This window comes from Gavia stellata, chromosome 9, assembly GCF_030936135.1.
Source record: "Gavia stellata isolate bGavSte3 chromosome 9, bGavSte3.hap2, whole genome shotgun sequence".
Classification (NCBI taxonomy): Eukaryota; Metazoa; Chordata; class Aves; order Gaviiformes; family Gaviidae; genus Gavia; species Gavia stellata.
The window spans coordinates 23,138,085-23,158,490 of record NC_082602.1 but is presented as its reverse complement, the minus strand read 5'-3'; the positions used below and the strand labels follow the sequence as shown (position 1 = coordinate 23,158,490).

Sequence of the window (20,406 nt, the reverse complement as noted above, 5' to 3'; positions counted from 1 at the left end):
CAAAATGTAGGCTACCATAATTAATAAATATCTCATTATGGTTTATCCTGGAGTAGACTAGTTGATCTAAAGTTCCTTTGCTGTATTATGCTTTGAGTCATACATATTAAAACACTTTCAGCTATTTTTTCTCTGTGATTAGACAACCTGTAAAGAGTTAGCATATACAAAGTACGTTCAAATTAATCTAAAAATAGTCTGGATGTCTGAAATTATGTTGATTGCAGCTCATAACTTTTTGAAGCTGCACACCTAAGTGTGGTAAAATTTATATTCATTTAAATGTTTTAACACTGGAAAATACTGTAAATATGTTACATGTCCTAAATTTTTTTCACCTTACTAACTAATTCACCAGGGATATTTTTGAAGCTGACAACTACAGCCCTATTCCTGTAGCAAATGAAGAGGAATACAAAATAGTTATAAGCAAATTTCCTTTTCAAGATCCAGAACTTGATAAGGTAAGGAAAAGTTTTATGTTATTAAAGTTTACCAAAATCCAATTAAAGACACTTGGGACAGTAATTATTTTTGTAATTAAAAAGCAATTAAAATTTGAAAAGCTAGGTAGATTAAGATGCTAAATCACCTTCTTTGTATGTAATTATCTAGTCATAAATAAATATGAAAATTAAAGCTTTAGTCATTTGCTCTGATGTTTGAGTGAATAATGAAACACATTGTTTTGTAAACAAATTAATAATACACTTTAATTGATACAGTCTTTATGTAATTATAATACAGTCTGTCTTTAATTAGTTAAATTTTGTTGCAACTCATTGGGTTAGTAACTCATAGTATATTATATGCTGTAGTATTGCAAAAATACATGTAAAATAGGGATCCGTTAGAGACAGCAACTTTTGTATTTCACTTTTAAAATTAATTATTTGTGTTTGAGCATGTGGGGCAAAATAAACATGAAGAGATTATAAACAGTTCTGCCTTACTAGCATTCCAATAGGATATTCTTTCATAGCTTCAGCTATTCATTCACTACAAACTCCTTTCACAGAAAGGTGATTAATATGTTCTGCTCTTCAAATATGGTTTTGGTAATACCGATGAAGAAATAACAGGCCCATGATGGAGTCTGTAGAGGGGAACTAAATCTGAGAACCGTATGACAGTGGGAGTAACTGTTGTAGAGAGAAGCTGGTTTATGCACGATCCATCACTTCAGATATCTGCAAAAGTAAAAAGATACTCTAATTCTGTGATTCAGCAGGGAGTTACCAGGCAAATGTAACAGCTGCATGTCATTAATACAGTATTGCAGTGAAGATGAAAAACTACAGGTGGGTTTTATACTGATTTTTGAATAAGACTCCAGAGTGCTTGCTGGATGCTTTCCTCCATCAAATTCATTTACTTAGCCATTATAATACTAAAATAAGATAAACAGAATGGAAATCCTTTACAGTGTTGGAAGTATACCACACCCCGGATACTATTTCGCATGACATATTTTGCTAATAAATTGCAGAGATTGCACTAAATAATTCTATTCACTAGCCTCTCTCACTCTCCGTCTGATGTATCAGCGTGCGTGCGTGGATGTTACCTGTGTAGGCATGTTTAGTTACATATATGTATGATTAAAACAAAGTTTTGGCTTTTATTTCACTAGAAGGGAAATGTTTTCTCTGTACCCAACAATTTTCAATTTGGTTTATGACACAGAGAGGGATTATCCACTTTTTCTGCATATTTTATGGGCAGAATGTCACTTAGTTTTTAGGCTGGTGAGCTTGAGAGTAAAGCTGGGAATCAGGTTGGATTCTGTTCCCAACTCCATCATTGACCAACTGCATGGTGCTGGTAAGACTTCATATCTCTCTGTCCCTGTTAATTCATCTGTAAAGCAGGGATAACATTTTTTTTACATATCTCTGAAAAGAGCTTTGAAACTTGTATGTAAAGCAGAAGGACATCATTAGAAATAAAGCAGTCTGAGGTTTTTTCTTGTGTCCTGGCAATTTTTGGAGCAGTTTAGTTGACTTTAACCAAATTTAGCAAAGGGGCAAAAGTCTCAAAAGATAATTGAGTTCCCAAAAGTTTTGTCAACTAGGCAGTGGGAAAGAGGAGAAAGAATCATTAAGTACCCTTGTTGAAAGAAAGACTGCAATGTTACCATATGTGTTATTAGATAGCAGGGAATCCATGTGGAGGGGAAACTTTGTAAGTGCTCCAACATCCCTTTTATTGGTTGCTGTATATAATCTCATCCACTTCACCTCTCTGTTGTTGCCTCAGGCTATAAGGCACTGGGAAGTCCTATTGGGTGGGTTAATTTAATCTACATTTTGATGTTTTTAAAAAAAAAAAGAAAGGATGTGTAAGTTCAGGCTAGTTGCTGAAGGAGCCTGTGTAGTTGATAGAGAGGAATAGACACCCCAGAAAGACAATTCCATTTGATGCATCTCTGCTGCCTTTTACATATTAAAGGGAATTTCACCTTTGAAAATGTCTGTTTCTCTACATTTAGTATAAAAAGAGACGAATGTGAGCGAGTGTCTCGTTTTTAACTGTAGGTTAGGGTGAATCATCCTCACATTTTACAGGTAAGTTTATCATAGGAGTTGCTTGCAGCACATTAGGCAGAATTATGACCAGAACCTACTAGATATTTAACATAGTAAATCCAATCTGACTGGACAAAACAGTCTTGTCTGCACTCTGCTGCTTAGATTGAATGTGCCAAACTATCATGGTTTGATGCTAACATCTAATTTTACTCCCTTTCTGTATTCAGAAGTGAAACAATTGGCTTGTATCTCTGTTTTTTTTCCTTGCTGCCTACTCTAATAAGCAGACAGAAAGTGTCAGCCCAACACATACCACTGTTTGTATTTGAAAAACAGAAAAGCTTTAGATTAGAATATTAATAGTGTTAAGTGGCTTTCTAATTGTTGCATTTAATACCAAGCTCTCCTCAGAATCAGTTTCAAGTGTAAGCTAGTATTATCTTTTATTTTCACAGCAATCCTTTCCAAAGAAGCTTCCAATGTCTCAGTCAGTGCCTCAAATTTATATCCAAGTTAAGGAATTTATTTATGCAAGCCTTAAGTTTTCAGAGTCACTTCATCGCAGGTAAGCTTTAAGTATCAGGAATGTGACTATAAGGTAACCTATAACTTCCAGGTGACATAAAGATATGTTAAATTGAGAATATATTTTCTTGTGTACTTGCTAGCTGTGCTTGTTTCGTAATTCACATATATAATTCTTTATATTTAATCTATGATTCCCAGTGACATCGCATATATTTCATGTGTGTGTGTATATATATTGTATACAATATGTGTATGTCTGCATGGGTGAAGGTAGCTTGGCATGGTAAGCAGTCTAAAACACTGCTGGGGTTTTTTAAACAATATTGACTAGTTTGAATAATCTAGAGATTTTATTTATTTAACAAAGCATGTAAGATTTGAAAAATATACTTTGGTACTGACCATTTCAGAAATAATTGTGTAGCATCCCTGATTACTTCGAACTGTCTTTCCCTTCTCAGTGCTTTGAGTTTTCTTAACAATGATTTCTCCTGCAACAAAACATGCTGTCTGCATGCTCATTCCCTCTTCCATCCCACCTTTTTCTGATGGAAAACATCACAATTGTCCCATTTCCTTTCCTCTTGTGGCCTTCAAAAGCTTAATTTTAATTACGTAAAATAACATAGATCGAAATTCGGAAAGTATTCGTGGCTGGTCACTCACTTCTGCACTCAGTAAATGTGTATGTAAATGACTTGCTTTCACACATTCTTAATTGATACTGTTTATAATTTACACGTACTAATGAGCACACATTGACCTCCTCAGTAACTCATTAAAACCCAGAAATTACTCTTTCCGAATTGCTGTGTCAAACATGTCCAAAATCTAAAAAAAAAAGTTTTGCTTCAATGTTGAAATTCAGCTAAAGGTTAATTTTGTAAGTGAAAGCGGTGTTCTGTGTGTTAGAACACAGAAGACTTGGAGCAACCAGAATTTAAATGTACATAGGGAATTCTTAATATAAAAAGTTCCCTTTGCAGGGAAAAAATAAAAATATTAAGTATTACTGTCAAAGTATTGTCATGTACAGCATAGTTATAAAAATAAACATTTTTTTCAGCTCAACTGAAATAGACGATATGCTCAGAAAATCTACAAATTTGCTGCTTACAAGAACTCTAAGTAGTTGTTTACAGAACCTAATTAAAAAACCTCATATAGGTTTAACCGAGGTAAGTTTTAAAACACATACTCAAAACTGTGTTTTTTAAGACAATTAGTGCTAAAACTATTCTTGTAAATGTAGATATACCGTGGTATTAAGATTTGTGTAAGAAAAACAAGTAGCATTTGCTTTAAAATTGAAAATTTAAAGAGGTGAAAGATGAAGTATAAAAAAGCATCAATATCTGTTACATTAATAATAATAATACAGTGTTGGGTCTAGTTGGAAGTATATTTGCACAGGGATACCTTTTGAGAGAGAGGTGACAATCAAGAAGGAGTTCTGCCTCCTGTATGATAAACAGAGATTTGCAAGAAATAAGCCAAAGACTCTTAATTCTTTGTTTGCATACAGAGCATGGTTCGTGTGTTCTGCTCCTGTCTAGCAATTTGTAGCACATTGCTGAGTTTCTTTTTCTTCTTATAAAAAAAAAGGGGGGGGGGCGGAGAAAATCTTTCTCACATGAACTGTGTAAAGTTTCAGAGTAAACCTACCAGATCAAGAAATCTAAAATCTCAAGTTCACTCTAACACATGAAACTTTTTTTATAGTAATTACAATTAAAATATTTTAGTAGGTTTATGCATGTTGTTTCTTCATCAGGACCCTTGGTTTAATTTGTTTATTGGACAGAAAAAGACAGGGTGAGACCGTGAATCACTCTGAACATTCACTGCAGGTACATGCAATGTCAGGAGATAGCAGGTACCTGCTGAAGCATGCTGAGAAGGGCTTGTAACACTGCTTTAACAGCAACAGTCTGTCATATTGAATGTTGTTTTTAAATTGCAAGAACCTCTTGTATAGATGAAATCAAGATGATGATGATGAGGGAAGAGGTCTATAAATCATACGTTGCCATGTTAGTAAGACAAGCCATACAATTTTTCTGAGATGTAGTTTTCTTTATTCTTTAAAATGGTACAGGAATATTTTCAAGGATGTGAAAATAAATTGACTAGTATTTTTTTGAGGTGTTTCATTATCAAGTCAATATGTTTTATGAGAAAAATGTTAAAAAGAGAAAACTTGTTTTACCAAGCATTACATTAGTGTTCACTAAAACAGACAGTATGCAGTGAGAATTAAGATCTAATATACTGGTATTTCAGTTACTATGCATTATGTACGTTGTCTAATTTTTGCACTGAATGCAAATGCAGGTCCTGCTCATAAAAGCATTTGTATCATGTACAAGCAGATTGTTACCATTATTGGGGGGGGGGAGCAGTAATTTTTTAAAAATTATTTTTGTGGTACAAATTAGTAATTTGCTTTTGGCAATATATTTTCCTCTATTTTCCCTTTTTTAATTCTAAAATATCATTTGGATTTATTTCACTGAGTAGGTGCCTGCAGTCTCAGTTTTTAAAATGGCATCATTTGTATGTAAACTGTAGTATTACTCCTTAGTGGTATTTGAAAGCAAACTTGAAAACTAACAGGTAATAGGCAGTAACCTGAAATACTGTAATTAATTTCTAGTATCATTGTTGCTGAAAGGAGTAGCCGTTTACCAAATGAAATTACAATGGGTGATACAAAAAGGATTTTTACAAGAATTTTTTGTCTCTTGTAGCTTGTTCAAATAATCATAAACACAACGCACTTGGAACAAGCCTGTAAATACCTAGAAGATTTTATATCTAACATTACAAATATTTCACAAGTGACTGTTCACACTGCAAGACTTTATGGACTTTCTACATTTAAGGTATGGTATATGTTATATGCCTATGTCTGAAAAGTTACATTAAAATCACTATAAATTAAGCATTTTAAAATGAAAGGGTGTGAGGGCAAAGCTGCACACTTTCTTATTTTTGACTCTAAAACAATTCTGAACCATTAAGAATTCAGTTGTAATGCTGAGCAGATAAACACTGGTTTTTATGTTATCGGTATGATCTGAAATATGTCAGTACGTGAGAAGCATCAGTATTATCTTTCAGATGCATCTTTTAAGTTACAAAATGACAAGCTAAGATTAACTGTACCAGAAGCTTGCAATAGATTAAGCTCTAGTTTGTGTAACATCTCCCCTTTCTGAATGGAATTGAGCAAACCAGATAGTTTAATCTAAAATGTTTGTGTTGTTTATTTGTTTTTATTCTACAATAGAAATATTTCATGGTATATTTTCAAATTGTGTAATTTAGTAATATAAAAGCAGTATTAAGAATGTGTTACAAAGCATAAATTATTCAATTATCTTTTTAGAATTCATATTTTATTTACATGCCCTTTATGTACACAATAATACTTGTTAAAATGATCACTGGGTTCTTGACCGTTTCTAATGTATGGCAACTACGTATCTGTGCAAGCTGTATTTTCTCTGACATTTTTCAGAAATGGCAGAAGTACTTAAGCTTATATCTCAAAAATTAAAGTAAACCAGAGGTGATGCATACTCAGCGTAGACAATTGTAATTTCAATGGGTAGCATGGCAACATTTGTAAGCAGAGTATAAAATAATCCTAAAATAAAAAATGTTGTCTTTTTCTTTTTAAATATGGTTCCTTGTCTCATTAGTAGGTGAAGTTCTCCTAGCTGTTCTTGCATTTGTCTATAGAAAAATTCTGAAGGATTTTGAGAAGAGGAAACTAAAGCAAAAATACCAAGTGACTTGTATAGTCACATCTGATGTCCTTGGCAGAGCAAAAACCATATCCTCCTCTGTGAAGTCCCTCTCCACAGTATTACTCAAAAGACCTTAATCCTTTTTCAGTTGTAAGGCAGACACATCTGTTGATGTGAGAAACCTGCATGTAAAAGTGAAATTGCTGAAGACAACTTATACGCATAATGTCAGGTAACTCAAGATGACTGAGATACATCCCTAAGATAAGAGTCAAAATTCTGATCCTTCCTCAGGTTGGTTTATGTCATAATGACCCTAGTAAGCTTTAAAAGGAGATCCCAATAGCTGCATTAGCTATGCTGAGTGCAAAGATGGTTTGGTCTCAGGTCACTGAATGGCCCTATACCAGAAACCCTCCTGCACTGTGGCACCAGGGACAGGTCTAGAGATGCTTAGAGATCCGTCATGCTCTGGTGGTGGTTGTGGGCCAGGTACTTCTTTCGAGCACCAGATGGTTGTGTACATTGAAGAACCAAGTTTTGGTATTCGTATACATAAAATATGGCAGAAATTATTTCATTGACCGAGTCTGGCTGAGTAGCTTATTTGGTTTAGAATAGAAGCAAATGTGTGTGCTTGGGGGTGGTTTGGGGTTTTCTTCCTGCGGTGAGTTGACCCTGGCTGGACGTCAGGTGCCCACCGAAGCCACTCTGTCACCCCCCTCCTCAGCTGGACAAGGGAGAGAAAATATAACAAAAAGCTTGTGGGTCAAGATGAGGACAGGGAGATCACTCAGCAATTACCGTCACGGGCAAAACAGACTTGACTTGGAGAAAATTAATTTATTACCAATCAAATCAGAGAAGGGTAATGAGAAATAAAACCAAATCTTAAAACACCTTCCCCCCGCCCCTCCCTTCTTCCTGGGCTTAACTTCACTCCCAATTTTCTCTTCCTCCTCCCCCGCAGTGGCGCAGGGGGACAGAGAATGGGGGTTGCGGTCAGTTCATCACATGTTGTTTCTGCTGCTCCTTCCTCCTTGGGGAGGACTCCTCACACTCTTCCCCTGATCCAGTGTGGTGGCCCTCCCAGGGGAGACCGTCCTCCACAAACTTCTCCAATGTGAGTCCTTCCCATGGGCTACAGTTCTTCACGAACTGCTCCAGAGTGGGTCCCTTCCATGGGGTGCAGTCCTTCAGGAACAGACTGTTCCAGCGTGGGTCCCCCATGGGGTCACAAGTCCTGCCAGCAAACCTGCTCCAGCGTGGGCTCCTCTCTCCACGGGTCCACAGGTCCTGGCAGGAGCCTGCTCCAGCATGGACTTCCCACAGGGTCACAGCCTCCTTTGGGCGCATCCACCTGCTCTGGCGTGGGGTTCCTGCACGGGCTGCAGGTGGATATCTGCTCCACCGTGGACCTCCGTGGGCTGCAGGGGCACAGCCTGCCTCACCGTGGTCTTCACCACGGGCTGCAGGGAAATCTCTGCTCTGGCGCCTGGAGCATCTCCTCCCCCTCCTTCTTTACTTTTTCCCCTTAACTATGTTATCACAGAGGTGCTACCACCATCGCTGATGGCCTTGGCATTGGCCAGCGGCGGGTCTGTCTTGGAGCCGGCTGGCATTGGCTCTATCGGATATAGGGGAAGCTTCTAGCAGCTTCTCACAGAATACACCCCTGTAGCTGCCCTGCTACCAAAACTTTGCCACGCAAATGCAATACACTTTCTGAAGAGAACTCTCTCATGGAAGAATAATCTCGTATAGGTTACTTGTGCCATTCAGCCAGTGCATTGCCTTCTTAGTCACTTGGGGCTTCTATGCAGAAATTTGTGAAAGAGAAACAAAACAAAACGTCATCAGGGATTCCAAAGCAGCTGCAGCTTGAACTTTAGGTATTTGGGTTTTTTTTCAGTGTACACTGAAACAAAGGAAGGTGATTTCTTGTATTTATGGGATAAAGAGGACTAATCCTATTGAGAGTAGTTCTCTTTTCTGTACTACATTTTTTCTCCTGATACAATATGTAGCCTATCGCATTATAATATTGCCTCTGCCATAGGTGTTAAAAGATGGGTGAGGTGGAATAAGACATCATCATTGCAAGACACCTCATATTTCCAGTTGATTGCCATCAATTTTCCCATTAACTGTCATTTGTTTTGCTAAGGATTTAATGAATAAGGCAAGACAGAAGGGTTCTGGTCTAGCAACTGTAGTTAGGTTACCATTGCCCTACCAGTAGTTTTACTAATTTTGCCCTGTCCTTAAGATCTAGGTTGCCTAGTTTGCTTGTTGTATACCAGTAGTGCATGTGTGTCTCTGAATTTGCACATCTATAGATATTTTCCTGTAAGGTCGATCCATAATCTTTTTAACATTCAAACAAAACACTTAAGGCAGCCATAGTCTTTGATTTCATTAAGAGGTAAGATGTTCTTTATCCTTGAATTTCATTTAATAAATGCAGCTGGAAGTTTGCATTATATTTTGTGCTGATGGCTTATGTTGTAAGTTATGTTTAACTATCCTATAAACTATCTAAGTTCTATTGGAGGGAATCACAGAATATTATATCTGTGTTTAGTGAGCTTAGTATCTATGCGCTTTGGAAAAATACAGAATGAACACTAACAAACATGTAAGAATTTTTTTTTATTTCTCTCCTGTCTCTTTCTCTGGAGAACTTGTTAGCATAACGTTCTCCACTTGTAGTAGAAAATTCTTTACTTCTTAATCCCTCATTTTTTTTCCTCTCTGTTTTAATGAAAAACTGCTTGCAGTTCCCCAACTGGGCCCTCACAGGGTTTGGTATGTTCTATTAAATTCATCTCCTGGTGGCAAATCATGTCACCTCCATTCTTTCTGAGTGGTCAAAAATCTCCTTTTATTAGCACCATTGATCACATTTACATTCCATGAGATGATCTTGTAAGTACATCTACACTGTATTTTTTAATAGAAGCCTTCAGACCTATTTCATGGCTACTATTTCAGAAGTCTGTTTTTTTTGTTTTATTTTTGTATATAAGATCTCATTTTAAGATGTCCTTCAAACCCTCCAAGCATTGTTTCACATGGGTGGAAATAGAAAAAAAAAAACCCAACACCAAAACTTGTTTCATTTTATCATATAAAAAAATTGTGTTGCTTTCAATATTTATAGCCACATTTTCCAGCTTTGAATGACCATTGTTCTTCCTTTGTTTAAATCAGCAGTTGCACTAAGCATAAATAATTGTATTTGCAGATCTAGGCGATAGAAGTTTTTGAGCCCAGGGTTTCAGCATTAAGCTGCATAATGGCTGCTGGAGAGCCAGATACACAGCATTAAATCCTGTGCAGGGCTTCACGACATCCTCTGAGAGAAAAGCCATTTAAGAAAACTGTGTCATTTGCCCTTTTCACTTTATAATGAGGGAAAATCTGGTGAGATTTCAAAAGGTTTTGATGCAATTCTGTCACTGCGTTAAAAGAAGAGATGGAGTTAATTCATCTGTCTCTAGGACTCATCCCAAATCTAAATACTGCTAACTCTCTCTTTCTTGACTTGTGCGTGGGATTCACAGTGCTGCTTCTCAGAAGTAACTTTTGCGTTTGAAATGCAATTGCTCAGCTGTTCAGTTTTCTCAGGGAACAGAGCAACACCCCTTGCTTAAAGTACTGGTAGGACGCTGCTCCAATTGTGATCCATTAACCAAAGCAAAATAAAAGGTAGCTGAAAACAGGTTTCCAAAACAAAAACTGAAGGACTAGTCTTGCCATTGCCAGTGAACAGTCTTAACCGGTAAAGATGATACAACCACTCCATAAATGACTTAGTTTTTAAACAAAAAAACCCTAAGCCCAAACAAATAAAAAATTGAAGCAATTGCAGTAAACCTAAGCAGATATATTTTCAAGTTCCATCATTATAGATTGTTGAAACTGCAGTCTCATTGTTAATTAGAAACTTTAAATATAGACTTGACTTTAATTGAAGCTTTTATAGTCATAGCCATCTACAAAATTGTGGGTGTCAGCATATTCCTTTATTTGACATGTCAAGAGGTTGCCAGATTCTTGTGTGTTGGATTGGGAGAGCTGTTCAGTGGAGGCTTTTACAGGTTGGTTTGGCAGTAGAAATGCTACTTTTAGGGAATTGTACTTTGATATTTATACATGGCAGAGCCACATGATTTCCTGCTTCCTCCTGAAGTGCCTCACGGCCTGGGGCCTGACGGAAGACTGACTTTGACACACTCAATGTGATGCCACCTTTAAACTCAGATAATTTGAATTTTTTTTCTTTTTTATTTTTGCCTTTCTTATTTACACCTTTCTGAAGTGCCATGTTTTTGGACTGCTTTCTCCCAGAGGAAACTGGCAATGGGAATATATATCCAGCCTATTTTTACTCCCTAAAAACCTTCAGCAACTGACCACTTCACTTTAAATCAAGTGTCTAACTTGAATTATTTCTCAAGATGAGTGAAGAAAGCTTCATGTTGAGCCCAAATTAGAACATAGAATTTATCGAGTCTATTTAAACTCTAGACTGGCAAAAGCATGCCTTTCCAGCTAAGACACACCTTATCAAGCATCTGTACATAGATCCCATTGCATCTATGAGGATGTCTCCTAAACAAATAAGGCGGATAGATAGCATCGTGAACTCATTTCACAGTAAATGCTAGACTTTACCTCTTTACTGTTCAAAAAAGTACAATTGGGGTGGTGGCAGAACAAGAAGTAGGTGTGAGAGGAAGTAGGGGAGTGCTGTGAATCACGGTGTGTTATGGTCAGGATATTTAAAAGAGGCTGAAAAATGATAAGTATTCTTCAGATGTGCAGCTTTAAGGTATTAATTACATAAAAATCATATGATTGTTGGATCTTTAGCCGTAACAGATAAAATAATTAGGTTCTTTTATTATTTTCTTTGTAAAAGAGGGCAAATAAACTTTGTATCGGGGTTGATAAATTTGTAAGGCTGAATTAAAGGTGATTTTTGTGAAGAGAGTGAAGCAATTGCTCTGTTTTCAAATTAATTTCATTTGTATTTGAGAACTTAGATTATCCTGTAGGCGTATTCTGTTATAAACATTCTTATAGTATACGTTATGGGAGTATTTTAAAAACCACAGCCTCAGACTTATTGTAAGACAGAAGTTAAAATACTGATTTAAATAAAGAATTTTTTTAATCTAAGAAAAACACAAGACATCAGTTTCGTTGATTAAGATCATTTTATGTGCATTCTAATAATATTTTACAATTCTGACAACTGCACACAATATTTTTTTCAGGACGCAAGGCATGCCGCAGAAGGAGAAATATACACAAAACTTAACCAAAAAATAGATGAATTTATTCAGATTGCTGATTATGATTGGACAATGTCTGAATCTGATGGAAGAGCCAGTGGATACTTAATGGACCTTATTAACTTTTTAAGAAGCACGTTTCAAGTTTTTACTCATTTACCTGTAAGTGTTCAAAATTAAGTTTAATTTCAAACTATTGGAGCATTATTTTATTTTTAAATACTAATATTTTTAAGATAGATGTGATTTTTGAATTGTGCACATGCTGGCAGATGTGTTTTTTAATTTTTCAGTACAGACATATTTTCAGATGCGTTTCAGTATGCTGATGATGCTTACCCATGGTAATACTTCAAAAATATTTTCAAATACTTTAGTAATATTGTTAACAACAGCTAATTTACAAACAGTGTAAGAACTCATGCAGTTTTCTAGAGCATCAGAAGGCCTTTATAATTAACCATATTGGTTCTGTGTACACATGCATTGATTCAAACAATGCAGAATTGGTGCAAATCCTGCATTTGTGTATAAGATTATGAAGGTCTTGAATTCTCCAAGTTGGTTTTTTTTTAGAAAAATAGTTTTGATCATAAAAATTATTTTGATTCTAGTTAACTGAGCTTCATTGAAATGAATCCTTGTTCGTATTCAAATATATCCTGTGTTATTTTGTCCCGGGTAAAAGGGTACTGTTAACCTGTTTTATATACTAATTGTTACATTCTGTTGTCTGATTTCTCCTTGCTTTAAGACAAAAAAAGACTATTTCTGGTTTGATTTATCATCTTAATAGTTTATAGCTTTATAGGTCTGGAGTAACTTGAGTAAGTCTTTCAAGCTACATCTGCTTTTCATCAGCTTGTCCTTGGTTGCTACTGTCACACTGATGTCTGAGTGCTTTACCCAGATGCAATGCCTATAAAGAGTAAGTCCTCAATGCATAGAATGTTTTGAGGCTCCAGACTGGAAGTAAAAGATAATTTCTTTACGTGCACAGCAAGGTACTGAATTTTCTGGCAGAGTGGGCTTATCTGGCCTTCCAAATCACATCTGAAGAGGCTGTGATTCATCAGTCTCCTTTTTTTTACTGACTCAAAGACATAACTCACTCAAAATGTATCACGTAATATTGATGTTAATGTGACGTGTGAGGCATGTGCTTCTGTGCCAAATCAGTTGAGCGTTTTTTGATAGAGAATAGCAAGTTTGTTAGATAGTGAAATTCATTGTAACAACATACAAAGCAGTGTGAACAAAAGGCACTGCACCTCAATGGTCATATGCATATAACTGTTGAGGGATGTGCAACTTCTAGAGAAGCATGTACAGAAGTCTGTCATGAATGTATGTTGTGGTGTAGCTGTTTGGAAATGAGCCATAGACAGAACAAAGTAATGTGTTAAGAGGGATGGAAAGAAGCAGCTGTGGCGTTAGGACTTGAAAAGTGTGAAGGGAATAGAAATGTGTGCCTGGGGGCACAAGTCAAACTTTGGAGAAAGCTAGTTCCTAGGAAGAGGTTATTTGGTAATTTCAAACTCTGGTCAGGTAACGGGCAGGATTTAGAACTACATGGATGACTAGTCTGGTCTGGCAAGAGGGTTCTTGTAATTTTTGACTTATCCTGTATATCGCTCCCTATTCTGGCTTGGCCAATTGTGGAAACATGCAGTCCTATGAATGTTGTTGTGCATGAGCTGTGGAGCTTATATGAAAATGTGTATATGGTTTCATTATGGTGGTTCTCGTTAGATTTGTAACAGTAAGTTATTTTCATGAAGAGAAAATTTATAGTAAAAGCATTTTCAAAGATAAGCCCAGAACTAGTTTCCATAACTCGTTAAAATAGTAAGTGCTTTGGAGTGCTAAACTAAGCTAGGTTCTCATATGCCATAGCTAAGATTTGGAATAGTTTTAGTATTTGTTTTCATTAATGGATTATTCCATTAATGTCACAGTGTCATTTCCGTAAAAATTTTTGTATGGCTGGCAGAAACATTCCACTGCTCAAAATAGTTTCTCAGAACCTTATCTGTAATTAGAAATCAAAGAACAAAAGTCCTAGTCATTGTCCATAATTCTAGTAAGGAAAAGAGCAGGACAAGTAGAGGAATCTCTTCTCTTCCTACCTTAACGTATCTGATGGTGTTAGAGGGCATTGTGCTAGGGCTAGGGGCACTAGTTGGCCACAGTGGTTTTCCGTAGTCTTGTTCAAGAGTCACTGACTTTCTCTTTGGTATTATTTCAAACTCTAGTCTTCCTGTAGAAGTGTTACGATATGTTCTTTAACAATTTTTTGTTGCAATCGTTGGGTTCCTGTCATTAGAGTCTTGTTTTATTTTAGCTGTATGTGTAAGCTGTGTAAATGCACAGGGATGTGTCTCCTATTGTGCTTCCACGTGGGGCTGTACTGAAGTATTTTTGTATCAATGTAGACGTAACTTTAAAAAAATACATCTTATGTTACATATCTGTTTTATGCAATTTTTATTATTTTTATGGGAACATTAGAGATCTAAATCAGGTAGATCATGATCTCAATTTTACTGAACCTGCACACTTCATGGCACAAATTAGTTGGGGTCTGATATCTCTATTGAATCACTGGAAATGTCTTGCGTCTCTGAAGCTTTTTTTTTTCCCTCTTAAGTTTTACACCTTAGTTTTCTCCTCTGTGTTTGTTTACTGTACTCAAGAAGCAGTTTGGGTAAAGAAAATAGCTTTATTCCACCCTGCAGTTATATTACCATTAGATTTATATTAATATTTATTAATGGATCGTGTTACATTTAGATTCTTACTATTCTGAGCCATTCTAATTCTTGCTTGAAGAAAGTATGTTAATGACGTACAGATAGCTTCTGTAAGCCAAGATGGTAAACATGGCATTTATTTTTTTAACCTAAGTATTTTGGAATGTATTATTTCTTATAATGAAAACTTTCTGGAAAGGCATATCAACAGATGCTTTGTCATATGAAGTTTGCTACTTTGATATTTTGGCATACAGTTCCTTATTACAGAAAAACGTTTTATTGCCAAATTAGTAGTATTTAAATTATAATCTCTTTGTTATGCCTCAACAAATTACTATGTGAGTTCACAGGTTTAAAAAAAAAATAATTTAAGGAATTATGTAGCTGTAATTGTTCTTTTTGGAAACTTTTCCTTACCTTTTATTGCTACCAATTTTTTATTCCTTTTTTTTTTTGATGTTGACAGTACATCTTAATTTTTTTGTTTTGATTGCCTTACTGGTTTCCTTCTCAGAATAACAACAATGACCATGCAGCTATGTCGGTAAGTAGATGCAAGACGAAGAAAAAGCATGTGAACTGAAAAACTATGAACTGCCTGCAGGCTTATTGCTTCAATTTTTAATAATTTAATAAAAAGACCCTTCTGTTTTGCTGCATACCTTGTGTGGTTGCATGCAGGATCAGATTAATGACTAACATTGGGCTTTTGTACACTGGGGACGGCAGGAGCCCTAAAAACCTTGCATAAGGTTGGTGGGGTGTGCCTTGCATCCCAAATGAGATAATTTAGAGGAGAGTATGAGACCTTTTGGAAGAGAGGTCAGATATCAAAATGCAGCTAAGAGACATGCAGACAGAACAAGGGTAGAGTGATATAACAGAATAAAGAATCAGTGAAAGTTCCGTTGTTTCTCTGCTACATCTGCCTGGGGTCAAGGGAATGTGTGTGCTCAATTTTTTTTGATTTTTTTTTTTTTTTTTTTTAAGATGATGGTGGATTGCATTTAAGAATTCTTCCAAGCCCTGAATATTTTCAGGCCATCAATTTTTGTATAAGGAGTTTATTTTGATTTGGCATAAGCATTTCCATGGAAATGAAAGTGTTGAAATAAATATTATTCTGTTAAGTGAGGCTTGTGAATACTGAATTTCTGGACTTACTTTTACTAATTTTCTCCAATAATGTGGTTGAATCTTGTTCACTTAAGCAATGTACAACAACAAATGTACACAGTGCCGTTCGCTGTTTAAGTGAACAAATGTGTAAGGCACTTAGAGTACACAGTGTGGGAATAACCCTGTTCGTTGCTACAGTCTGGAAAGCAATTGGCTAAGTAGTAGCTCTGTGGATCTGGAGAGAGGAGGTAGCAGTGGGCTTATAAGTTATTAGGAGCTAGAGCACGTGACTAACAAATGGAGGTTTAGGGAGGTGGATTATTTAGTTAGTCAAAGAAAAGGCTGGGGAAGAGATCTAGTGGCAGCCTACAGCCTCTTGAAGGACAGATACAAAAGTGATGGAGCCAAACTCTTCTTGGTAGGACTGACAAATTCACGTGTGGCTATGGTCACAAGTAGAAGCTTGGGAGATGAAGCTTTGACATCAGGGAAAAAGTTTGCATGAAGAGAGTAGTGCGGTATTGGAGGAGGTCATCCAGAGAGGCTGTTGAATTCCAATTCTCAGTTGTTTTGAAGGCTCAGTCAGAGAAGAGGACAACGGACCTGAACTAGTGTTGGCAATAGCCCTACTCCAAGTAGGAGGCTGGACTAGATGACATTGATGGTTCATTTCGATGAACATTTCTGTCATTTGAATATTCAGCCTCACTTGAACTGTCAAGCTAATAGGTGTCATGAGCATTAGGAATATTGAATATTTTGTGTAGAAATATTTCCTGTTAATGCTGAATAGGTGTCAGTGTGCTGGTTATGTCATGAACAAGCACTAGCAGAATTTCAGAGACGCAGAACACAGAGGCTGCATTGCTTTTGAAAGGTTATAATTTGAGTCATGCAGTTTTTAATGGTTCTGTTTTCTAAAGAAGTCCTAAGAATCTAGTCTTTTGAGATTATTGCTGCTTTCAGGTTCTTTTACATCCCATTGTAAGTTCATGTTGCAGTTTATAGTGCCATTAAATAGTTCAAATGAAAAAGCAAATTAAAATTCATTATACAGCCATTAATCTCATTAAATCAATTGGATGATCAAATTTGTTATTAAGGACCTGCATTTTTTAGTTTTCATTTTGAACAGTTAAAGAAAAATCATACCTTTTATTTTCACATCAGTTAATTTGAAATTGTAGTGGGTGTATATGTAAGTGTTTTTAATCTAAGTTTAGAATTAGCTGAAGTTTTATTCTAGATATGTGCTCTGTCAGTACAAAGTTGGTATTGGACAATTCTTCGAGAAAGAATGACTATTGAAAAGTAACAGTTACAAATTACTTTCAAGTAGGTATTTTTTATTATTTCAGTAGAATTTGGGGCAGAGACTAGAAGTAAAATTTATTCTTAAAAATTCCATTAGGTTTTTTTAGTATACTTGTATTTTATCAATAGTTCAGAAGTTGGATTTTAATCCTGGTGTTATGTAATATAGTTATTATAAACTGTGTGTTTAGGTTTTTTGCATTTTCAGAAAGTTTTTCATTATGTCTTTTTATATTGTTAAATTAATTCTTCAGCTTAACTTAGATTTAACAGGTAAGTGTTGTTATTTCCTTTTATGCTGAGGATGGCAGTTTGTGTTATTTTATTGTTTCCGTGATTGGCAGCAAAAGCCTAATTTCACAGCTTGCAGTGAGGGTGAAGGGGTGGTGGTTTTCTGCAGCATATTCAAAAACTGTCAATCAACAGGCTTCTTAGAGAATGGGTTTTCTTACCAATTTCTCCAAATGCCGCTTCATGCTGTCTTTGATTGGCACAGCCTGGCAGGGAGGATGGATGAATCTGTCACTGGCTGGTTAATTGTGTTCCTGGTCTCAGCCTGACATCAGGTCTTTGACTCCTAAGTGGCTCAATACAAAACAAATTAGCAGATTGTAGTCATATTTCTCATTCTATATGCTTTGACTTTGTTGAATGCAGTCCATAAATCATATTGACTGACACCATAGTGAATGATGAAAGCTGCTTTTGAGACAGCTAGCATGGGTCTTAGCAGCACTGCGAAGGTGCCGTGGAAGGATGCATATGGCTGACCCTTTGGGAATTTCCTAGGAGCCAAATGTCTCTTTACTGCAATTGTTCTTAGGAGAAAAGCTTTTGGGTCCTATGAAAAAGGATTTAATATGTCAGCAGATTCTCTTTACAAGCTCCTTTGAAATATAAGAAGTTTGTCTAAGGGTTTTCTCTTTTTACAAACTTGTATTTCAGCAAAATGTGAAGGCTGGGTGAAAAAACAGTTGCCTTTAACACTGTTAGCAGGTGGTTTTGCTTATAGAATAGGGTCCTTGTTTCTTAAACTTTACATTGGTTGAGTGGAAGAATAGGTTTTGTAGATAGCAACAATTAGCATAGGCTCAGCGGAGATAATAGTGGTGTCTCCAAATGGGAGGCAACTGGAGCGAATGTGAGAAGCCTGCTGAATCTCTGCATGCTGTTGAATATGGGTTGTTAATTGCTAGTTACAGTAACCATGGCCACCCCCCTTAAAAAAATAATAGTAATTAAAAAACCCCAAACTGACAAATAATAAACATTAAGAATATTTTAAAACTAACTGAGATTTGTTTCATTCTGGAAAAGAAACATGTTATTGTTATGTTCATGAATCCTTAAATTTCCTCTTCAAAATGCATTATGAAAAAATGGCAAGGAATTGATTAATTGGTTGACAGTGGAAATTTGGAGAGAGATTTTTAACTAGAGCTCATTTGTCAAACATGAATTTGAATTTCATTCTTTTCTGAATATTGTACATCCAACGTATTTTGAACTGGGAAACACTGAATTTTGAAGAGGATAACAGTAAAGTTCACATTTCTCTCAGTTAAAATTCAGCATTTTGATGGATGCACATAGCTTCATTTTTTCTCTAGATTTAAGAAAATCGAGTGATTGTCTTGAGTAAGTATAAACTTTGTATAGTAAACTTCTATTATTTGATGATATGTCGTGTGAACAATAAGCCTGTAGTTCAAGTTACATAGTTGGAAATAGTTTAAATGTTAGGTTGTTTCCATTTAATGAAATTTTAAAAGAAACATTAAATGTACATGTATTGATACTTATTTAAAGTCCAAGTGGCTTTTACCGTGTCATTTCTGTATTGTAACCATTATCTTGTGCTCCAGTACTATTGATATTTGCCAATTGTAACAATTAAGTACAGATGCTTGTTAGACATATCAAATTCTTTTATTTGAAGTAATAGAGGAGTACACATTGTTTGCATATAAAATAAATTGAATGTTAAAATTTTTCTTGACAACCTATTAATCTGGTTGAACTTTTATTACGTTATAGTGGCAGCATAATAGGACATGGAGCTGATTTGATGGAGCAGTACATTAAACAGAGATGCACTAGTTGTTCCATTAAATCAAAATGACATTTCCATTAAGTATTTCAAGCCTACTACACTGTAATTAAATGAACTGTGGCCCATTGACTCCCCTTCTCACATCCTTTTTTCCTACTATTTTCCCCTTTTCTTTTTTTTCTATTCATACTGATACTGTTCTGCTTGGGGAATAGAGCTGCATGTCTCCCAGTGTAATTACCATGGGGTTTGGGAGACTTTTAAGCATGCTGTTCTTGCAATTGTTTCTTACATTCCACCTTGTCAGTTCATCTATTTTGGTCAAAAATGTTATTTGCTTTTCTGAGATTTTCAATTAAGAAACTGACATCTCATATAGATATAAAGCTCCTAACAGTTCAAGGTGTCCTAATGCTAAACAGGTATTAGCAAAAGCCATTTAATGTTTCAGTGTGACATGTGAGGAGAGTGAACGCTTTCCATTGTTATGTCTAGATTTTAATTACTTTTTAACAAAGAATGGATTTTTAAAGTACAAAATATTTAGGGCCAAATTTTCTTTGTGTTATATGTATACATGAAAATTCAATGATATGAGCAACTTGTCTTATTAAGGACAAGATCTGGCTCTTCAGATGTTGGAGCAGAACTTTCCAAACTTTTTGGGACAGTGAACTGCTGTCTATCCTTATCATTTTTCATTGTTTATATGTGTTTCTGTGAGTCAACAGTGAATTGATCAACCTGACTTTGCAGAAAACAGCTGGGTAACCATTGCTTTAGAATAGGTGTTATCACTTTACTGATAGATATAAGTGAAATGGTAGTGGGGTGTGTGTTATGTAATTATGATTTCTTCCCTGTAAGTGTGTTAATAGTTACCTTTGTTTCAATATGTATTGTAACAAAGACACCAGTTGAAAAGCATGGTTTAATAAGTACATTAAACTCCAGAGATTCATATAATTGTATTTGAAAGCCCCAATCGCTCTGCTCTAGAAGATTGCAGTGCTATGAAAAGAATGATGCCATCTGATCGGGTATCTG

At 35.7% G+C, this 20,406-nt stretch overlaps 1 protein-coding gene across 3 annotated transcripts in view; it reads left to right on the top strand.

Annotated features, from left to right (window-relative positions):
* EXOC6 (exocyst complex component 6) overlaps positions 1–20,406 on the top strand; it is a 95,947-nt gene that overhangs the window by 41,178 nt on the left and 34,363 nt on the right. For all 3 annotated transcript variants that reach the window (XM_059820940.1, XM_059820941.1, XM_059820942.1), the window contains 5 exons: positions 359–464; positions 2,987–3,096; positions 4,126–4,237; positions 5,810–5,944; positions 12,100–12,279. In XM_059820940.1, the coding sequence (XP_059676923.1) occupies positions 359–464; positions 2,987–3,096; positions 4,126–4,237; positions 5,810–5,944; positions 12,100–12,279 (643 nt within the window). The remainder of the gene's footprint in view (positions 1–358; positions 465–2,986; positions 3,097–4,125; positions 4,238–5,809; positions 5,945–12,099; positions 12,280–20,406) is intronic.